The sequence below is a fragment of the Mollisia scopiformis genome (assembly GCF_001500285.1).
Source record: "Mollisia scopiformis unplaced genomic scaffold LY89scaffold_1, whole genome shotgun sequence".
NCBI classification, from domain to species: Eukaryota; Fungi; Ascomycota; class Leotiomycetes; order Helotiales; family Mollisiaceae; genus Mollisia; species Mollisia scopiformis.
This window is the reverse complement of record NW_017263581.1, coordinates 2,554,451-2,573,339: the sequence shown is the minus strand read 5'-3', so window position 1 is coordinate 2,573,339 and position 18,889 is coordinate 2,554,451. Positions and strand designations below refer to the sequence as shown.

At 45.9% G+C, this 18,889-nt stretch overlaps 5 protein-coding genes across 5 annotated transcripts; 3 read left to right on the top strand and 2 right to left on the bottom strand.

The window, feature by feature from the left end:
- The first annotated feature begins 717 nt into the window (after positions 1-717).
- On the top strand, positions 718-1,579 carry LY89DRAFT_26119 (uncharacterized protein). Its single transcript, XM_018206272.1, has 2 exons — positions 718-858; positions 914-1,579. Exon 2 carries the CDS (start codon positions 915-917, stop codon positions 1,440-1,442), a length of 528 nt encoding a protein of 175 aa, XP_018078987.1. The 5' UTR covers positions 718-858; position 914; the 3' UTR covers positions 1,443-1,579.
- Positions 1,580-1,855: 276 nt separating this feature from the next.
- LY89DRAFT_745587 (DHH phosphoesterase) lies at positions 1,856-4,355 on the top strand (the record flags this gene model as incomplete). Its single annotated transcript, XM_018221072.1, has 3 exons — positions 1,856-2,111; positions 2,221-3,812; positions 3,873-4,355. The coding sequence occupies 3 exons, from the start codon at positions 1,856-1,858 to the stop codon at positions 4,353-4,355; spliced, it is 2,331 nt and encodes a 776-aa protein (XP_018078986.1).
- Positions 4,356-4,719: 364 nt separating this feature from the next.
- LY89DRAFT_572803 (uncharacterized protein) lies at positions 4,720-6,094 on the bottom strand (the record flags this gene model as incomplete). The annotated part of the gene is made up of 2 exons (XM_018208658.1): positions 4,720-5,226; positions 5,396-6,094. The coding sequence occupies 2 exons, from the start codon at positions 6,092-6,094 to the stop codon at positions 4,720-4,722; spliced, it is 1,206 nt and encodes a 401-aa protein (XP_018078985.1).
- Positions 6,095-8,649: 2,555 nt separating this feature from the next.
- Positions 8,650-11,306, top strand: LY89DRAFT_713437 (uncharacterized protein). The gene is made up of 5 exons (XM_018218052.1): positions 8,650-8,965; positions 9,044-9,371; positions 9,426-9,787; positions 9,838-10,946; positions 11,009-11,306. Exons 1-5 carry the CDS (start codon positions 8,735-8,737, stop codon positions 11,133-11,135), a joined length of 2,157 nt encoding a protein of 718 aa, XP_018078984.1. The 5' UTR covers positions 8,650-8,734; the 3' UTR covers positions 11,136-11,306.
- Positions 11,307-15,906: 4,600 nt separating this feature from the next.
- Positions 15,907-17,908, bottom strand: LY89DRAFT_572309 (uncharacterized protein; the record flags this gene model as incomplete). The annotated part of the gene is made up of 2 exons (XM_018208636.1): positions 15,907-17,037; positions 17,087-17,908. The coding sequence occupies 2 exons, from the start codon at positions 17,906-17,908 to the stop codon at positions 15,907-15,909; spliced, it is 1,953 nt and encodes a 650-aa protein (XP_018078983.1).
- Positions 17,909-18,889: the final 981 nt, after the last annotated feature.

The window sequence follows — 18,889 nt, the reverse complement described above, 5'->3', positions numbered from 1 at the left end:
CAAAGATTCTCGAATAATATATCTACTCGCCTGAATTGATCTTTCTTTCGAAATATAGTCGTTCAAGTGATTGACTTGCTCTTACTGTCGTGTTTCTCGTCCGTTCATGTGGTCAGCCATCATCTAGTTCACAACAGCAAAGCTACCGCCCTCTTAAATCAAAACTGCCGATTGCTTCTTCATTTCCCTCATACGGCCCTGTCACTTCTAGTTTGTCCTAGCCCTACAACAGATACATTCTCGTACACTCTTTTCAATTAGAAGTTTTGTCTTTGCTGTCTGGTCGGAAGCAGGGTTTGTAAAAACTTTCCTCGAAACTTGAGAAACTTGGGAAATTGCTACGTACCGTCAATTCACTGCCATTTCATCAAAATCCGGACACTGCCTGTTTGAGGTTGCACCCCAGTTACTTCTTGTTTAAGGAATGGTTACTCGATGATAAGGGGCCATGGCTTCTTGGTCTAACTTTTGCCAAGTATTGTCTAGTCCTGCGTTCTAGGATGTGTCTTTCAATGATGTAGTTAGCATTCATACCTACTTTGTTTCGTTTCGCAATTCCTGGACGTCGATACATTATTATGTTCTCTTGTCAAGTTGTGTCACCTCCACGGTTGTATGCCTGAGGCACTTTGACAACACCTGCCACAACTGACTGCGGAATACAGACTTGCACCTGCCTTGTATTCACACTTTAAAATTCGGGACATTAGTCTTTCAAATTCACTTTGATTACTCGCGATCGATTTCACATGCCACAATTCCTTCTTTGCGAGGCCAAACGCTCAAGCTTCGAACACTCCACATTCACAGCATCAAGAGAATTCAAGTGGCACAGCGGTCGACAGCGAAGCTCTACATGTATGCTTTACCAAGCCACCCCATCTTCAAGTATTGTAAGCTCACTATCATATAGCATGTCTCAACCAACGGAATCGAACTTCGACCCTTCTACCTCGTCTCTTCTGAAGATCGGCAGTCTAGATCCTGGTGTCACCTATGTCGAACGCACTGCCGTGCGCGCCATTCTCCAAAACCCTCTGAACAAACGACTCGCCATCATCCACGTCAAAAAGGGCAATTACTACAAGCTTCCAGGCGGCGGTATTGAGCCCAACGAGGACCATTCCATCGCCGTTGCTCGAGAAATCTTGGAGGAAACCGGTTGCATGATCTCTATGGATATCGGCACGTGCTTGGCGACATGCGAGGAATACCGCAATGATCTTCACCAGATCTCCTACTGCTACGTAACCAAGATGATTGAGGATACTGGACGTCCTGAGCTGACTGAGCTCGAAGCTTCGGAGGGATTGTCTCATCGTTGGGTTTCTGTAAACGAGGCTATGGAGGTCATGCAGGATTCCGTGCCAACCTCGGAATTGGGCAAGTTTATCAAAGAGAGAGACCTCTTCTTCGTTGAGAAGTTTGCTGATATTTTTTAAATTGGCGAGGGAAGCATTTGAACGGATTTGATAGATACACTGGGTGTAAGCCATTGCTTGCAAGTCTCAGGCAGCATCTTAATTGAAAGTTGCGTTGTTTTCCTTCCAACTTTGAATCTACATCTGCGCACTCTGACAAAAAGACTCACTTATCCCTATATTTGCTCCTCTATGATTCTCAAAGAAGACATAACGATCAAGATTCACCATTACTCAATTGAACGAGCCAATTATTTCGCACGATTTCGGCCTCGTTGAATCCTTGGTAGCTATGAATCCGTATGGCTGGTATGGGTCACAGTGATCGAAGCAATATTATCCCCCCTTGCTTTATATCTCTTTGATCACACTTCACTGAAGCACAATAATTCATAAGATCTTCGTACTCTGAGCCTACCAGATACACCCGACCGATGTACATATACGATGAGATCCTAAGGATCTACATCAATACAAGTCCTTTGATGGTCTCCATCCGAGTGCTTCAGGCAGTTCGAGATATCGATCCCCCAGTCCAGCTTTCTTGGGATGATCATGGGTTCGTATGTGGAGTCTCACATGACGTGGCGATGCAGCTCACGAAGGAACTTGGTATGCGAATGCTCTGGGTGCATGAGTTCATGCAGCTCGCTCATCAACATCACAGAGTGGCTTTACGATACTTACATTGTCTATGAAGACAGTTGTACGCACCTTGAGCATGATGGTGCAATACTACTGAAGCGAGACCCACATTCACTTCGATTCACTTGTTCGGATGACTGCATCAAGATTCCAGTGGCTCAGCCTGGGTGGTTCAATTTGGATGAAATCGACCATGATGGCCTGCCAACCACATTGAGCCCCACGAATCAGCCAGGTCTATGGAAATTTTGGAGTCCAGAGTCAACGGAGCACGTATGTGGTGCAGTGAGGAGCTTCGTCACATCTTCAGGCACATGCTCGTTGGACCTCGGGATCCCAATATTTGCGAAACATCCCAAGATCATGCTTAGAGAGTGCTATGAGAAGCTTGAACCACCTGTTCCTTCTCCACTGTGTACCATATGGCCAAAGTATGAAAAGTTGATTCATTTGAGGGACACTCTCAGTTTACAGAGATTCCTGAAAGAGCTTGATATCAGCAAAATCTCCATCTCCATCGAGGACTATCAGGACGATTTCTTGTATAACCGAGGCAAAGAGAGGTTGATCGACTTGATCGACAAGAGGCGATTGCTAGAGCGGGAAGCAACTAATCTGGAAATCATTCACGAAGCCCAATTGTTGAGTATGCTTTGTTCACCCCCGGATGACCAAGCTTTCTTCGTGATTGGCCACGCACGACCGGACGCCGACTCAGTCGTAAGTTCTGTCTTTGAAGCTATGCGACGGCATCTAGTGTACCCAAACCATGCCTGTCTCCCTTGGTCAAAGTCAATACCAAGGGAAGTTGAACATATTCTCGGTCCTGAAGTTACTGGCCTGATGTCCAAGATCTCTCCTCCACGTCGCAACAATAGCATTGTTCTCGTGGACTGTCATCAAGCTGATCCCAAGTACCAGATGGGAGTGAGAGCCATAATCGACCATCATATCCTCAATGGCAAACAATTCCCTTACTATATGGCACTGAGCCATGAAGTTTCCTGGTCAACGACAATTCAAGTGTATGTAAAGATTCTAGGATCAGGGTTGGATCTCAGTCCTGGAATGGCAAAGACGCTTCTCGAGGCGACAAGATTGGAAGCTGAACCAAGTCTCATACCCCGCATGAGTGAAACCGATCAGCTCGCAATTGCAAGACTTGAGTCCATTGCAGGATATGGAGTCGCTGCTACATACGAAGAGTTGATGAGCATCATGCTTAACACAGCTGAGATAAAAGAACTCTTCTACAAAGATTACAGACAGACATCATATGGTTTCTCGGTCATCAAATCCAATAAATCTAACGACTTCGGAGCAATTGCTGAAGCGAAAAACAGGACGTATCACCTTCCTCTTACTGTCGTCAAAGAGGTCGTGTACGCAGAAGACTTTTCAGGAGTCTGTTTAGAGAACATTTCTCTTGTCATAAATCCTGTCTTCCATGACAAGGGTTTCAAGAACGCTCTCCAGAAAATAGTCACTGTAGCGTGCCAACACTTCCATGGCAAAGAATGCCTTTTTGTCGAAGGCGATAGCATCACTCTCAAAGACATCGAGTCTCAGACTCCCAGGCTACTTCTCATGCCATTGATTGAAACCATTGTCAACGAGCACATGAGGTTCCGCTACGCAGCTAGCATAAATCGCTACATCTCACTAGGTTTCTACAGCGGAAGCCAAGAACACTATGGGAGTCCCGGCGATGAAGCAATCGTCAAATCCGGATTGTCATTCTTTGATGTCAAAGATTTGCTCAAAGACAAGAAAGCAACATCATTCCTAACCTTGCCAGAATACTAGAAAGTTTATCGTGAGATGGAAACAGGATGTGATAGCTCGGCTTTGAAAAGTTTACAGCATGATCGCTACGTAAAGCTTCTCGATACTTTCATCTCTGGATCTAATCTTGTCACTCACGGCACTAACGCGCCTCAAAAGGTCGACATTCAAGCTGCACGGCCAGCATTAATCCGTGCTTCAGAAGCTGATGAAGTGACTGGCCTGCCAAGTACTCTCCACAGTCCAGACAATTACGGCAATAATTCTCTTTGGAGATATTGGTCTTCTGATGCAGTAGAGAATGTGGCGACGAGAGGACATATATTTGTCATGGATCAGACGAGTATTGATCTAAAGGTTAGGCCTGATGAGAGGACGAAACAGTTGACATTTAGGCCTGTCTATAAGGATATTCCAGATCTGAAGGTTGAGGTTGAAGATGATGGGAGTGGGAAATGGGTTAAGGTGAATGTATCACCGAGGTTGTTCTTTATTTGTGGGTGATGCGACGCTGGGTGGTGAAGTCGAGAATGCAGCTGGCTCGATTCTAACCCTTTTTCTCTCGTGTGTACCTAAGAATAATAATAATAAGCGAAGTGAGATACTTGGCCTTCCCTTCTTAGTCGAACACATTGCAGCTCCTGAGCCTCCGGCAGTCATTTTCACGGTGCGGCCCAGAAACCTTGCTTGCGGTGGATGAAACTCGTGTACTGTAACACCCCCAACATGTAGCTGTGCCACTACATTGTAACACTTTGGCGTAACAGAAGAATGTTTGAGGAGGCATTGTATACGGATCCTCCTAGCCTTCACTTTCCCTCATGTAGAGAGCCTTGCACTGACATTGACAGCAATGAGTATATATGCTTTAATATGGACCTAATACTCCAGAACTAATTGCATGTGCAATCGCGGGATACACGGCTCTGGCATAATTGCTCTGCCGCGCCAGAATATAATTCAAATCGACCTTGTTATCCCAGCCCGGAATATGCTTGCCATCGAAGGCATGAAGAACATACGAGCTCGAGAAATCCATCTCCCAATCCTCCCCTCCAAAGCTCTCTTTCTCTATCAAGCTACTAAGCATGTCATCGCAAGTCGTCATGTTCGTAGAAGTAGAGCCCCAAATCTCATTCCCCGCTGGCATCTCGAAGTGGGGCTGGAACAGTCGTACTTGATCTGCATACTCCCAGCTCACCGGAGCAAAGGCCTTCGGTTGAAGAATCAGGACTTCATGAGGTACAGCAGATAGCCGGTTTGCGACGTCTGTAAGAAGATTCACACTCGCTGTTTCCCACCGCCCATCAAAGAATTGATCTGCTGCTCGCATGTATATTTTCATCAAAGCACTACCTGGTGCCGCCATCATGACCTGTTCACAATCACCCTGTCAGCATGACTCTTTTCGAATTCTGATTCTCATTAAGCGTAAGTCATACCGATGCAGTACGCTTGAGTGTCAACATAGGGGGAGACGACGATTTACTTCTCGTCAAAAGAAATAGGAAAATGAGATTGTGCTTCGAGAAATGGAGACTTACCCCATTGTTAATGAACCCAGAATGATGCATCGTGAGCCCAATGGCTCCACCAACGACATTTGCAAAACCACTTTCTCTCAAATCGGCGATATCACGAAGTGGGATAGCATCTGTGTCCATATATATGCCACCATATTCGTGCAAGACTTGCATACGTGTGAAGTCGGATTTATGTTCGAACTTTTCAATCGGAATTCCTTTTGTGGTCACGCTCGGGGCGTCAACGTAATGATACTCCACGTTCGGAAGTGAGAGAAGTCGTTGGGTCCATTCGCTTCCAGATCTCCTTGCCCGTTCAAAAAGTTCGAAGGAGGCATCGGTGTGGTAGTAGATTTTGTCTGGTTGGAAGTATAAGTATGCGGAGTAAGCTGTGATGAAGAACTTGAAATCGAGATGGAGCGAGGTGGGGTCCTTCAAGAACCAGACGTAGTGAACGATGTTTGGAATCTTCGTGATGCGTTCAGATAGATGTGTACCGCATACTTGCTTGTCTGCGAGTTCTTTCAGTGGAAAGCTTGGAGAGTTCGAGGTCGAGGAGCCGAAGAGAAGAAGGTACAATTTGGATGCGCCAATAATGATCAAAATGAAAGACGCAAATAGTGTAATGAGACCGGTAATAGTATGTGCTTTGCGCCACAGGCCAAGATATCTATGATGCTTCCGTTGCTGTTGTTGTTCTGATTCAGTGCCAAGAAGCATATATGGCTTACTTCCCCACCACATAGTCAGTCGATCTGAGTGGAACATGAAAGTAAAAAGAACGAGACAGAATCAGAAGGCATGAGAACGGATTGAGAAATACTGTCCATCTTTCTCTTATTATCTCCACGATTAGGCAGCAACCGTGCTCTTGCTCCTGCTTGACGGCGCAGTTGTTGGAATACGATATGCGCAAACATAACAACTTAAGTGGAACCACGAATACAGAGCCACACTTCTAAATATCCAATGAGCAAGGGTCTAAGCGCGCTGCCAAGCTTTAAGCCTCAATTTTGACTTGATCCATGAACCGGAGTAGGAGCAGCAACTTTGACGTATGCATGGGTGTTTCACGTAGGGGTCTAAAAATGAGTTGACATAATATCAATAAGCGACAATGATCTACAGATTCCTGAGGCTATCACAAGCATAAACAATGACATCAAAGTCGCAAACATGATAATTTCATAAGATGAAGTATTTGAAGTGTTGGGGGAAAACCCCCCACCTCGAATTGCGAGTAGATCAAATGCTAGGACTACTTTCCAGACCCTTGTGTGCTGGCCCGGTTTGCGCCCCACTTACTCATGATCCCTTCATGGTTGCAGTTCCAGTTCTGCTCTCTATTGATTATATGCCGGATATGATAACTGATCTTGGATCAGTGGGCGTAATCTTTGAACTTTAGAAGTCCAGCTCGTATGGGATCCAACCACTCACAGGTTTTTCTAAGCGATGATCAAAGTGAAAAGGCTCAAAGTGAGGTGAGTACGGTACATCACAGACTGATTGAGAGCCACGGAGTGTCATCAACATATGCGCAGTCCGACCATCATTGGATTGATCAAGACAGCAACTTCTGTACCCTCCACCAATGGCTGTCGTACTCCCTTCAGCCAATTGCTTCGCTTTTTTACTCGCTTTCTCGATGTCTCGTTCCCAATCTGAAAGCGAGTTGCTCCGAGCATGCTTTTCATGTCTCACTTTTAGATTTCCAGTGAGGTACTCATAGCTTCAGCCATAATGCTAAGCATTGCCATGAGCGCAATCTGAAATACTCATCTCAGTTTTCTCCAGAATCTAAATCACCATTCAAGATGATAGCCGCCGTGATCGCATACAATGACATGTCATTATGAATTTAAGGTCACGTTATGTAAGACATCTTCGGAAGGTACACAGCGAGAATTTATCTCTTTTATATTATGGCATCTTTGAAGTCTTTTCACAAACTTGAGACTTAGCCGACTCGAACTGCCTTTCAAACTTCGGAATAATGTTATCTTACAAGTTAGAACATATGTATTGATCACAGATATTCACTAATTACCTAGTACAGACAAACTTCCGCAATCCACTCCTTGCCCCAAGATATATATACTCGCACACTTTTAACCCAGCTTATCGAAAATCTATGGAGGACCGGGAGAAGTGAACTGTTGAGCCAACAACCTTACATCGAGACATAATACAGCAAGTGGAAACACACACTCCACACATCTACCTATGGTCCGCAGCCTGCCTGACTTGGGTATACACGCGAATGAGGCGCTATCTTGACGTCGAAATCGAACTCAGCTGGGAAGCCAATTACGTTGAAACATCACAAGACATTGGTCTTTCACCAGGCATTCATCGATTCTAAAGATTCAGAATGTTCCGATTGCAACCTTCTCGTCGATCAGTCAGTTGGAACTGCGAGACACCTTGGACATTACATTGCTCTTGGCTAGGCTGCAAGAGTGGAGAAAACAGCTACGACAGAATAACGTCGTACGTGTGTGCATGCGCAAACATCAAGGTAAGGTAAGGAGGTGTAACGTGCTTGGTTACTTAACTACCTTAGTAAGGTAAACCACATCGGGCTTTTGTGGGAATACAGAGCTGCCATCCATTTCAATATTCCATCCGAAGAGAATACGATCGTCTCCGCCTTTGGCTGTCATATTTCCAGACCAATTCGAATTATTTCCATCGTTAAAGGGGGGTTTTTGGCGCACGCGGCTAACGCAACAGAATGAAGTAGATTGAGATTCGAGATCTAGTTCTGAATATCGTTAGCTAATTCTGCACAGGGGAATGGCTCCAAGTCCTACCAATCGACGTCTGGCAAGAGAAGAATTTCATCACAGCCCTGATTACACCGGGGGCTAAAGTCACAATTCCAAAGACAATGGCGATTTGGGCTTCTGGAGTCAGGTGTACTACAACTTTTGTTAGCCCCGCTTTGCAACCCTTTACAAGGATACTTTGTAAGTGGTGAATTACTTTTGACGACCACAAAAAAGACCCATCTTACACCCAAAACTCCGAATATCAATCTGCAGATATAGTTATTGCAAGTCAGGACCGCTCAAGACTTTCAGCTTCTAAAATTTATTTGATTAACAATACCTGTGGATTGAATTGGTACTGATAGACAGTAATCATTCTTCAAGTTTCTGCCTGGACTGATCAGGTTGATGGTTGATAAGTTTTGATGCCTGAATTCAGGCCTGACATGGCGATACTGGCGATTAGCTGAAGTGTCAGCCGCGCAAGACAAACTTCGTCAACTCAACGTCAACAATCTATTTAGAGTTCTAGCTAGCATCGCATGGGCATGGGCATGGGCATGGGCATGACTTACCTACTCCATAGATGGGTGCCATGGATCCCTGTCCTAATTGCTTTCAACAATGTTTCACATGCTCAGAAAACCCAGAGCTAGGTTGCGCAATCTGCACGCACCTCCAAAATCAACACTGGCAACACTTCCATACGCCATTCGCACCGGGCATCTTGACAACCGACTTTATATATTCTTCAGAAGATATAGTTCTTAATGATGTAGCCTTTGGAGAGTCTGCCCATCAGGGATTTCCAAACAACGCAAGTGATCCTCACCACAGCCTCTTTTCTAATTGAAGTGAATCACTTTGGTATACCCAGCTAATATCTTATCGACAGCTTCTACAACTAGAGTTGCCCTCTGCCACCTCCACCGAAGTACCTGCGGTCCGCAGACGGCACTGGACGAATGACGAAAACCGCGATTTCGAGCAGTGGATTACCAACAATCCAAAACCCACGAAACCACAAAAGGTCGAATTTGCAACTAGCCATCAATATCTCACCCTTTCTCAAGTACAAAATAAGATAAATAATTGGCGAAATGGGCGAAATGGGCGAAACGTGCAAAACCAAACGGTTTCAAATACAGGCGCCGACAGAGAGGGGTTGCTCAATCCGCCACAAGGATTGGAGTTCTCTATCAGTGCACCCAGTTGCACCACCAGTGAGGCAAAAATCTTCTTTGCAGATAGATAAACTTTGCTCATGAACTCTCAAGATTCTGCAATGCCTATCACTCAGGGTACCGTAGCTACAGTTGATACGTTCTCTGTTCCCAGCGAGCTCTTCGATAACATGAGGTCCATATCGCCTGTCTCATCTATTTTGAGATACATTGATTCCCCTGAGCTAGAAGCCGATCGGGATGCCATTGAACGGGCCTTTAAAACTGCATCCGATGAGTGCTTACGTGCTGATCATGTACCGTCCCCATGCATGCGCCTACCATCATTGAGTCACCAGGGGTCTTCGGAGAAACTTTCATACGCGGATCCATACCTAGCAACAGTTCAACCTCGCCTTCGACAAGATCAAAGCCGAAGTCGACCCTGCGAACGGTGCATTGAGCAAGGCCTATCGGTAAGCTAGCTTCCGTCACTCCAAAGTGAGAACCGACTAAGAGAGCATAGTGTAGCCCAAGCCTACCCTGCCAGCAGTGCGATGAAGCTGAAATTCCCTGTTCAAACTGTTTGAGGCCTGTTTCTGCCGTAAATATTTACCCACATAATCACGGACACGCAGACCTACAACGCAGATCTACACATCCTCTTCAATTGTCTCCTACCCAACTCGAGCGCCTTGGTTCGCAGATGTGCGGAACTGATGTGTCTCCCAGGTCGCAGTCAGGAAGATCAGTGGGCTCGGCTAGAACGTCTCGGTCAGGCGTGTCGACAACTTACAGTGCACGTTATAGCATCAAGCTAAATCGGCGCTTCTCAGCTACCAATCGCCGCCATTCTGAAGTTGAGATTCAACCAGCAAAAAAAATAAAGCCCATTCCCCCCACATCGATCTCAAGAATGAAAAGAAGCACGTCTACACCGGCTACGTCCAAGCCAAGAAATATGCCCTCCAATTCAAGTGCGGTCAATGTGACACGGTTATCTTTGACAACTCCAAATTCACAGTCCGTGCGAATGAATGACGAAAATGCAAATTTCTCCCGGCCCTCCGTCTCCTCCACCAATTTGACTCGGGATCCAAAGCCATCAGATCGGAAGCCGGGAATAAAGTACGACGGACGGGCGAATTACTTCATGTGCCCTGATGGAAATTGCTGGGAGATCTTTGACGACTTGGAAGAAGTGAAAGTTCATGTAAGGAACAACCACTTTCGAAGCTATTGCACCTTTTGCCGACATGCATTTGCCAATATGAATGATTGGCGCAGCCATGAAAATCAACATGCTGTAAAAAAGTTTGGGAAAGGGCATGGTGGCCTTCTCTGGCTTTGTGGAATCTGTTCTATTTTTGGTTTAGCTGAACACCGTAGATATCAACATATCCAGCAACATTGGAAAGATGGACAAAGGATGGATGCTCGGGCTGGCGATCCCAAAATGTTGCCACTCTCAAAGGAGAATTTTAAAGCCTTGGAAAATATGGAAGGCGATCTATTTGAGCTGAATGCAGAATATCTACTTTCTAAGTTTGGAGATCCCTGGAGCTCTCCTGGGGAAGATCGAGATCATAGTATTACTTTACCAGGCCAGCGGCCTTATCTGTCATCGAGCCCAAAGTACGTCTTTACCTAGCCTCTTTTCCCTATACCTCGAGATAGTTGACTAATTACGGAGCTAGGGTTAGAGTACCTTCGCGGCATCCGGCAAGTACACCTTTAGAGACGTTGATGTCACGGCCTATATTACATGGACTCTTTGCATCACTGAGACGCAGGCTCCCAATGTTCCGAACAAGGGAGAAATGAGCATACCTGGAGATGGACCATGTTTGCGAACAAAGTTGGGTTTACGTTGAAAATTCCCGGTGACGAGGTTCTTGGTTTACATGTACCTTATCCCTTCCTTCTTTTCCAAGACTATTCCACAGCTCCACTTCCGTAGAATAGTAGCGAATCAATAGCAACGATCAAAGAAGGAGCCTAACCACAGCCATAGTTTCGACTTGGTTATTCAATTCTCCTCTTTCCCTTCACTTACCTATAAGAATCCCCTTGATTCTACTCGCCAAAGATATGTTCTAGTCCATAGGCAAACACCTACTGTTTATAAACTTTACCCCCGCCATTCATGAATGGCGGGGTGTATGTATGGCACCCCTAGTTTATAAACTATACCTGCCATTTGTGAACAGCGCCACTAATAAACAGGTCGGGAATAAGGCCCTGATTTTAACCGTACAACACCTCTGCTCAGCACCTCAGTACCTCAGCACTCCAGCACCTCAGTCTTAGATTCCAGAGACCTAAAGTGCTTAGAGTTTTGAGGTTTAGTGATGTAGTAGCGTGCTATGCCTTGTTGCTGTACTGAGGTGCTGGAGTGCTGGAGTGCTGAGGTGCTGTTCCCGACTGGCACCTCGCCATTCATAAACTCTTGCGCTAAACACAAGTGTTTATGTATGGCTAGTCCATTCACAAACTAGGGGCGCCATACATAAACCCTCCGCCATTCATGAATGGCGGGGGGTCAGTTCATAAACAGCAGGTGTTCACGTATGGACTAGAACAGATATAAAAGAGCGAGCATTCCAGTCGAAAGCATCCGCCAGTGCTGCACTGAGCAGTCCCCTCTAAACAAGAAAGAGGTCAACCTGAGCGACATAGTAAGTAGCTTGAGATGCCTACGTAGGAGTCCGGGATTACAATGGAGGTCAAGAGAAGATATGATGAAGAAAAATATGAACGGACGACAGTGGATACAGTTGACAACAATAGTGATATTTTTCTCGACTGGTAATCATTTCACTGAAGATGGTGGGTAGATCGAACCGAAAAATCCTCCTAGTTGAGAAGGAAAGTGGACGTAGAGATAGAACCCGGAGATGTCCTGCCATTTCGTGAAGTTTGCAGATGGATTTGTCTGAACCAAGATCTTTCAGAGAGGAGGCAGATTTATATATCTTTCCTTGCCCCTCCACTCCGGAAACATGGATACCTAGCCTATTTCTGTGCCTCATGACTTTCGTAGAGTGAATAAAAATCATAGCAAAATGTTGACTCAACCACCAAGATACTAAGTACAAGGCTGGCCTCAAATTCTGACTCCTCAGTGAATTCAAGAACCACCTTCTTGTCTTTCAACATCTCACTATTGCTCGCAAACCAAATCTCCGGCCTCAACTATATAACGCGCTGCTACGTCTAACACAAGACCCAAACAGTGAAGGCTCTCCAAGATCATCCTTGGACCAAGAAGTACGGCCACCGAACAGAGGTGTCGGCCACGTTCCATGTGGGAAGTGCGTGTGAGAATTTATGTTTTCTCCAGTTCGCTTTGTTAGAAAGAATATCTTCTTGTTCTTGTGAGGACCCGAGTATTGCTAAACATTAAGAAGTACAAGACTTTTGATAAGAGGGTAAAATAGTAGTTAATAGATACGTGACAAAGGACAACAGCAAGTCCTCACCAGCAAATTAAAATGCCACAATAAAACATGTAGCTTGAAGGACGAATCGAAATCCAAAACAATCAAGTCAGCAAACAGAAAGGGAATTTCGGGAAACTCATTCCATCAAACGGATTCTCAGGACTCTTTTCGAATCTTGGATATGTATTCTAGCAAATACTGTGAGGGGAGATCTGGTTCATATACCCCACCGCCACTTTATCCTACAATTATTTTCTTACTCTCAAGCCTCATGAAGCTTCAAGTGAATGAAATCCCGAACTAAAGAAGTGAATAGCAGTCGAAACTACGAGTCCACCCAAATCCTCCCTTCGCCGTACTCCTCCACTTCTATAAATAGCCACTCACTCCAGGAAAAACCAGGAGCTGTACACGCAGATAACGACGCTGTTGAGACACATAACAAAATTTTACACAGACATGGTTGTGAAAGCTCCGGGATCTGTGAGCAAAACTACCACGGCGAGAGCGTTTATGCGTTTCACAAGCAAGTAATGAACCAAGGCGACGACCAGTAGCAAGTTGACGACAACAACAAAATTGACAACAAAACCTCTCTTTTCATTCCACCAAGCCCCACGAAACCTGCTCAAAGCCCGGAACTTAAGCCTAAAACCGAAGACAAAGCCAATCCCGTAACACAAAAGGCAATGTAGAGAGACGGGTACATGCACGACGGTGCAACCCAAATACTTGCATACAAAGTTTGACAAGAAGGGATGGTTTATATACCCCACCCCACTCCATCCTACTACGCTCTTTGTTTCTCAAGTTTCATCAATCGAGTGAATCGAAATCAAAGCAAAGAAGAAACTCAGGTGATTAGTAGCTAGCAAACTGCCAAACTCCTCTCCTCGCTCTCCTCCACTTCTATAAAAACCTTCCCTCTCCCCGAGAAAGAGATCTCCACACGACAATTCAGCAATAAAGTCTCGCACGACATGGAATTCTGTGTGAGCATCACCGAAGCAGAAGTGGATCTGCGGAAGCGAAAGTAGATTGTTCTGGGGCAAGCTGGAACTTGTGATACATAAGCAGATGTAAGAGAACCACAAACGGGACGAGACAGGGACGAGACATTGGAAAGAAGCGAATAACAGCCACCCCAACAACAATGACAAAAATGTTGACAACAAACTCTCCCCTTTTCCATTTCCAATGACCGCTACTCACCCTTCCCAGCTCCAATGGCTATCAAAGCCAAAGTCTAACAGCAACCCAATGAAGAAAGGTTACAGTACGTGGTCACGCTCTCTGGGTACCTCTTCTTTGCCTTCTTTTGTGGATGATTTAAAGAAAGGAAGGCGGTGAGGGGGGTATTTATATATCATTCTGCCGTCAAAAAATTCACTTTAATAAACTCACAAGATCTTTCTTTTTTGGTGGGTTTGTGGATTCACCTACTTCTGGTTTTGGGTATGGTGTTATATACCCCTCCCCTACGGGAGCAACGGCTCGTTATAGAACGACTTAAAGTCGATAAAACACTCGTTGTTTTAGCCGAGAACTCATTATTTTGGTCGATAAATAACAAGTACTACTTATTAAATATTAACAAAATTACTAACAATTCAAAGTCGTTAATGCTATATAAAAATCTGGCACTTAAGAGAACGAGTTTTTGGGTAAATAACGAGTACAAGCTTATTCTAGAATGCACTAAATATTTACTACTCAAATATGCCACTATGCCCAAATTTTACTCACTTGCCCTCCTCTTAAATATGCCACCATTCCCAACTCTCAGCACTCAGCACTCCAGCATATCCACCTATTCTACCACCCTCTTCATATGAATCGTTCGTACTCGCTATGCTCTAGCCCTAAAAAAATGAATTAGATAAGGCATCCAAAAAAAAGCTGATATACGTACCTGCAGAAAGTCCAGGAGTCCATAAATCTAGTGCTAGGAGAGAGTGCCAGGAGAGAATGCCAGGAGTCCAATATTAAAATTTAGAGCAATACAATTAGTTATAGTGATGGATACAACTTATCATAATAATATAATGCAACTAATAATGCAGTGCAGCTGATAATACAAGATAATTAATAAATACAATACAACTAATAATAGTAAAAAAAATAAAATAAAAAATAAAACTTCTAAAGTAAAAAAGCCACATCACAGAAGTAAAAGTAGGAATCGCGCCGCCAAAAGAGCACAAAGCATATAAACAACCTCGATTCAACCAGTAGGAGACGCATCTAAGCCACTATCCGAGCTCTTAAGGTCTCCACTCCACTGCAAAACCTGCACTACACATACAATTAGTCCTTTCATAATTTCTCACTCCTTTACCTTGAGTAGGAAGCTATCATAAAGTGCAATGCAGTACAGTACTAAAAGTGCAAGTGCATCACTCACTACTACTCAAAATGAAGATATACTCTAAGATTATAACAGCAGTGAGATTATAACAGCAGTGAGATCATAACAGCAGTGAGATCATAACAGCAGTGAGAGCAGTAAAAGCAGTGAAAATAGTGAGATTTCAAATTAATGAGCATATGTCCATAAATATCGAGTGCAGTGAAGTGATCTAGTGTTTTTGCAGTTTTTCTAGGCATTAATTAACGATATCACTCATTAATTAACTAGAACTACTCGTTATTTAGCGTACCAAGTCGTTCTATAACGAGCCGTTGCTCCTGTAGGGCTCCTCCCTCTACTTCCCTCGCCAGGCCGTTGCAATTCACTTTTCGATCACAAAACCCAAGGACAAGTCGGCTATTGGTGAAGACATTGCATTCACTCCTCCTCCTCCCCCATCCTATCCTACCCCTTTTCTTTTTCTTTTCCCATCACTATTCCCCTTTTCACTTCTTTCTCCTTTCCCCATCTATCTACACATCGCAAAGATCCCAAGCTCCCCCACAACATTTTTTTATGTGTGTGTATGCACCCTATCCCACCTAACGCCCTGAACTCAAAGAGAAAACAAAAATGCCAGCCGCTCACTACCTATAGTACATAAATTCCGGAAATAGACAAACAAACAAAAAAAAGGACACACTAGCATCGAACGGGTATCTTCAACACCACATCGCACCAAAATCCTTACACCTTCTTTTCTTTCCCTTCCCTTTCCTTCCCATCACCACCATTATGATTCCTAGCGAATCCTCTTCCCATCAACCCACCTCCTCCTCTCCTGCTCCCGCACCCTAATCTCCCTCTCCCTCTCCCGCTCCGCCAACACCCTCCTCTCCTCAAAAGCCCTCTTCTCCTCCTCACTCAGACTAAACGCCTTCTTCAACCACCCCAACGCGCTCCTCTTCTTCTTGACCTTCTTGCCTGTCTCCGCATCCGTCATCATCGTCATATCGCTCATAACGCTCATCCCCATCGCGGACGGGGCTCCGCGGCGATTGCCGAGTTGTGAAGGCGTGTGTGCGTGGTAGTTGCCGCGTTGGGATAGGTTTGAGGTTGAGGAGTTGCTGTGCATGTGTAGGGGATTCGATGGGCCGGCTGTCCATGGGCGTTGGAGCGGCGAGTTGGGGGATGCTTGAACGGGGCGGAAGAATTGCTTGTCTGATAAAGGGCTTGGGATTGGATTTTGGTGGAAGGGACGGGAGGTATTGGAGTGTGTTTGGTAGAGAGGGATGTTGGGTGGTGGGGCGGCTGAAGGGGAGGATGTCTTTTCGAAGTCGGAACAGTAGGCTGAGTCGAGGCCTCGTGATGGAGGGGTATTTAGGGAGGTTTCGCGAGGTCGGTGGTCTATGGAAATTTCTCGTGGTCGTTCGTATCGTTCATTCATTGCACTCTCCCTCTGTCTTTTTTGTTGTTCATGAATTGAAATCTCTCTTGCTCTTTCCCTCGCCGCTGAGGACATAACCCGTTGTCTTGGACCCCAATAATCATCTTCAGGAGGTTCCACCTTGATCGGGACATCTGCTGGAGTTTCTTTTCGTTTCATCGAAAATCGTTTCCGTAGCGAGGATCGTTTAGTGAGTTCAGGGGGTGCTTCTTCTACCGCAGGAGGTTTCGGAGAAGGGGCAGGACTATACGTTCTTGGTTTGAGGATGAAATCCGGCTCTGGTGGTTCAACTTCAGATGAACTCTCCGATGGAGTTCGTTCACGATCCTGAACCAATTGGAAAGCGGGGAGGGTGGCTCGTATAGCAGGAGTAATAAGGTTCGGGTCGGACGGAAGATTCTTCAGCATGGATTGACGCATTTCTTTTGATTGGGGTGGGGAAGCTGGGGGTGAAGCGATTGGGATCGAAGTCGGGGTTGTAGAGAACTGCTTTTTGTCAACAATCGAAAATTATGGGAAGAAACGAAATATTCACCCTTGACTTCCTACTTATTTCCCCCGCTCGACGATCCATTTCTGCCACTATTGAACCCAGTTGTACCAATGCTACCCCAAGATGGTTCCCTTTCGTCTGTAGTGAAACGTAGGCTTTGTACCATCCTTCGACGTTGCCCTTCATAGCATCGAACACCTTTTGCATATCTGGTCTCTCCTTCATCCAAATAGCATTCTTCTCTTCCTCGGCGAGATATATCGTGAACTCTTTACACGCATCCAAACCCTGTTGTACATCCTTCAACGCATCGTTCATGGCCGTTGCTGTCCTTGTGATAACATGCTCGATCCGCTCATTCCCGCTGACGATCTGTAACCTGAAATTCCGATCCTCGAGCATGGCATCGAATATAATAATATTCTCCAACGGCAGCTTCAAAAACTTCAACCGCTCCTCAATATCCTCCTGCGCCAAATCGAAATCCTCCAACGTCGTCTCCAAAAACTCATCTACCTCATCCACATGTCCCTGCAAAATATTCATAACCTGATCGTCGTCTTTCGCCATACCCTTCATCAGCAGATATACGCCGAACGAGATCTGCGCCATCAATTTCCATAGCTCGTGGTACTGCTGCCCGGGCCGTTGTTTCCACCTCCCAGCGTGCGTCTCCTCACTCGTCTCTTGATCTAGCAACAACTTCCTCCTCGCAGCCGCATTGCCCGGTCGATTCTTGGGCACATTCGGCGTCGTGGCTTCATTGGCTTCCAGCATCGACTCCGCGAAGGCTTCCTGCATAGACGGGATCGGATGAAGAGGCACCTGAACCTCCTTCATGGTATCAACCCTATTCTGCCCCATTTCTTCTGCCTTGTCCTCCTCGTGTTCTTCGTATCCCCTCGACTTCTCGTTCCTGGGCGTCGTGGAGCGGCTGCTCGACGATGTGGCCGCGGGCTTGAAGACGGACGGTGGGAGGTACAACTCGAGATCGAGGTCGGCAGCCGGCTGGAGGAAGATCGGGAGGCCAATATCGTCGTCGTTGTCGTCTTCTGTGTCCGAGGACGAGAAGTGACTGGTATTCATGACGGTTGTTGCGGTGGTGGTGGTGGTGGTGGTGCTGGTGGACAACGCCATGACTGCAGCAGCAGTAGCATGTGCAGATGCACTTATGCACGAATACGGGATTGGGGAGTGGGTGTCACTACATCGGCGGTCGAGCCTGGCATTGGTTGGCTATTGTGACGCAGGAGGGTTGCTGAAGGCGGCACGGACGGGGTGTTTTTCTCTTGGTGTTTTCTGTTCTCTTCTTTTTGCTTGCGTAGGTATGTTGTCTTGTTGTAGGATGGAGGGGAGAATAGAGACGGTGGTTTGGTACGAGAGATGGGATCCTGTCCTTCTCGTCAGAGCGATGGGAGTCAATGGGACTAGGACTAGGACGGTACGGCAAGGTAGGGAGCCTGTTGCGATCTGTCGAGCTCGCACGGCCAGATGCAGATGCAGGTGAACGAACAGTCCTCGTCGTGGTGGGAGAAAAGTGGTTACAGTCAGGAGGAATGCTCTCCTATGGTTGGGGGACGATTGGCAGTCTGCTTCTCCACTCGAGCACCGTGCTGGGCAGCTAGGTAACCTTACAGGACTTACGAGTTAGTCCAGGAACGCCGCACACTGAAATCTTCTAGCAGTACTTCGTACCTGACGGTTTCCCAGCGCAGCATAGCACGAGGCTGTAGCTTCCTAGCTTGAGCTCTTGGGGGTTCGTCCGCTGTTATTTCAAGACACAGCTCCGTGCGGGATCGCCCGTTCTGGATTTGCCCACCTTGCTTGGACCACCCGGCGAAGGGA

Bases quoted from the DNA above. Each gene is read 5' to 3' on its own strand.
- LY89DRAFT_713437 (XM_018218052.1), top strand. From the start codon at position 8,735: ATGGGTGCCATGGATCCCTGTCCTAATTGCTTTCAACAATGTTTCACA. The intron at 8,966-9,043 runs GCAAGTGATCCT...TCTTATCGACAG, and splicing joins ATCAGGGATTTCCAAACAAC to CTTCTACAACTAGAGTTGCC. The intron at 10,947-11,008 runs GTACGTCTTTAC...TTACGGAGCTAG, and splicing joins TATCTGTCATCGAGCCCAAA to GGTTAGAGTACCTTCGCGGC.
- LY89DRAFT_26119 (XM_018206272.1), top strand. From the start codon at position 915: ATGTCTCAACCAACGGAATCGAACTTCGACCCTTCTACCTCGTCTCTT.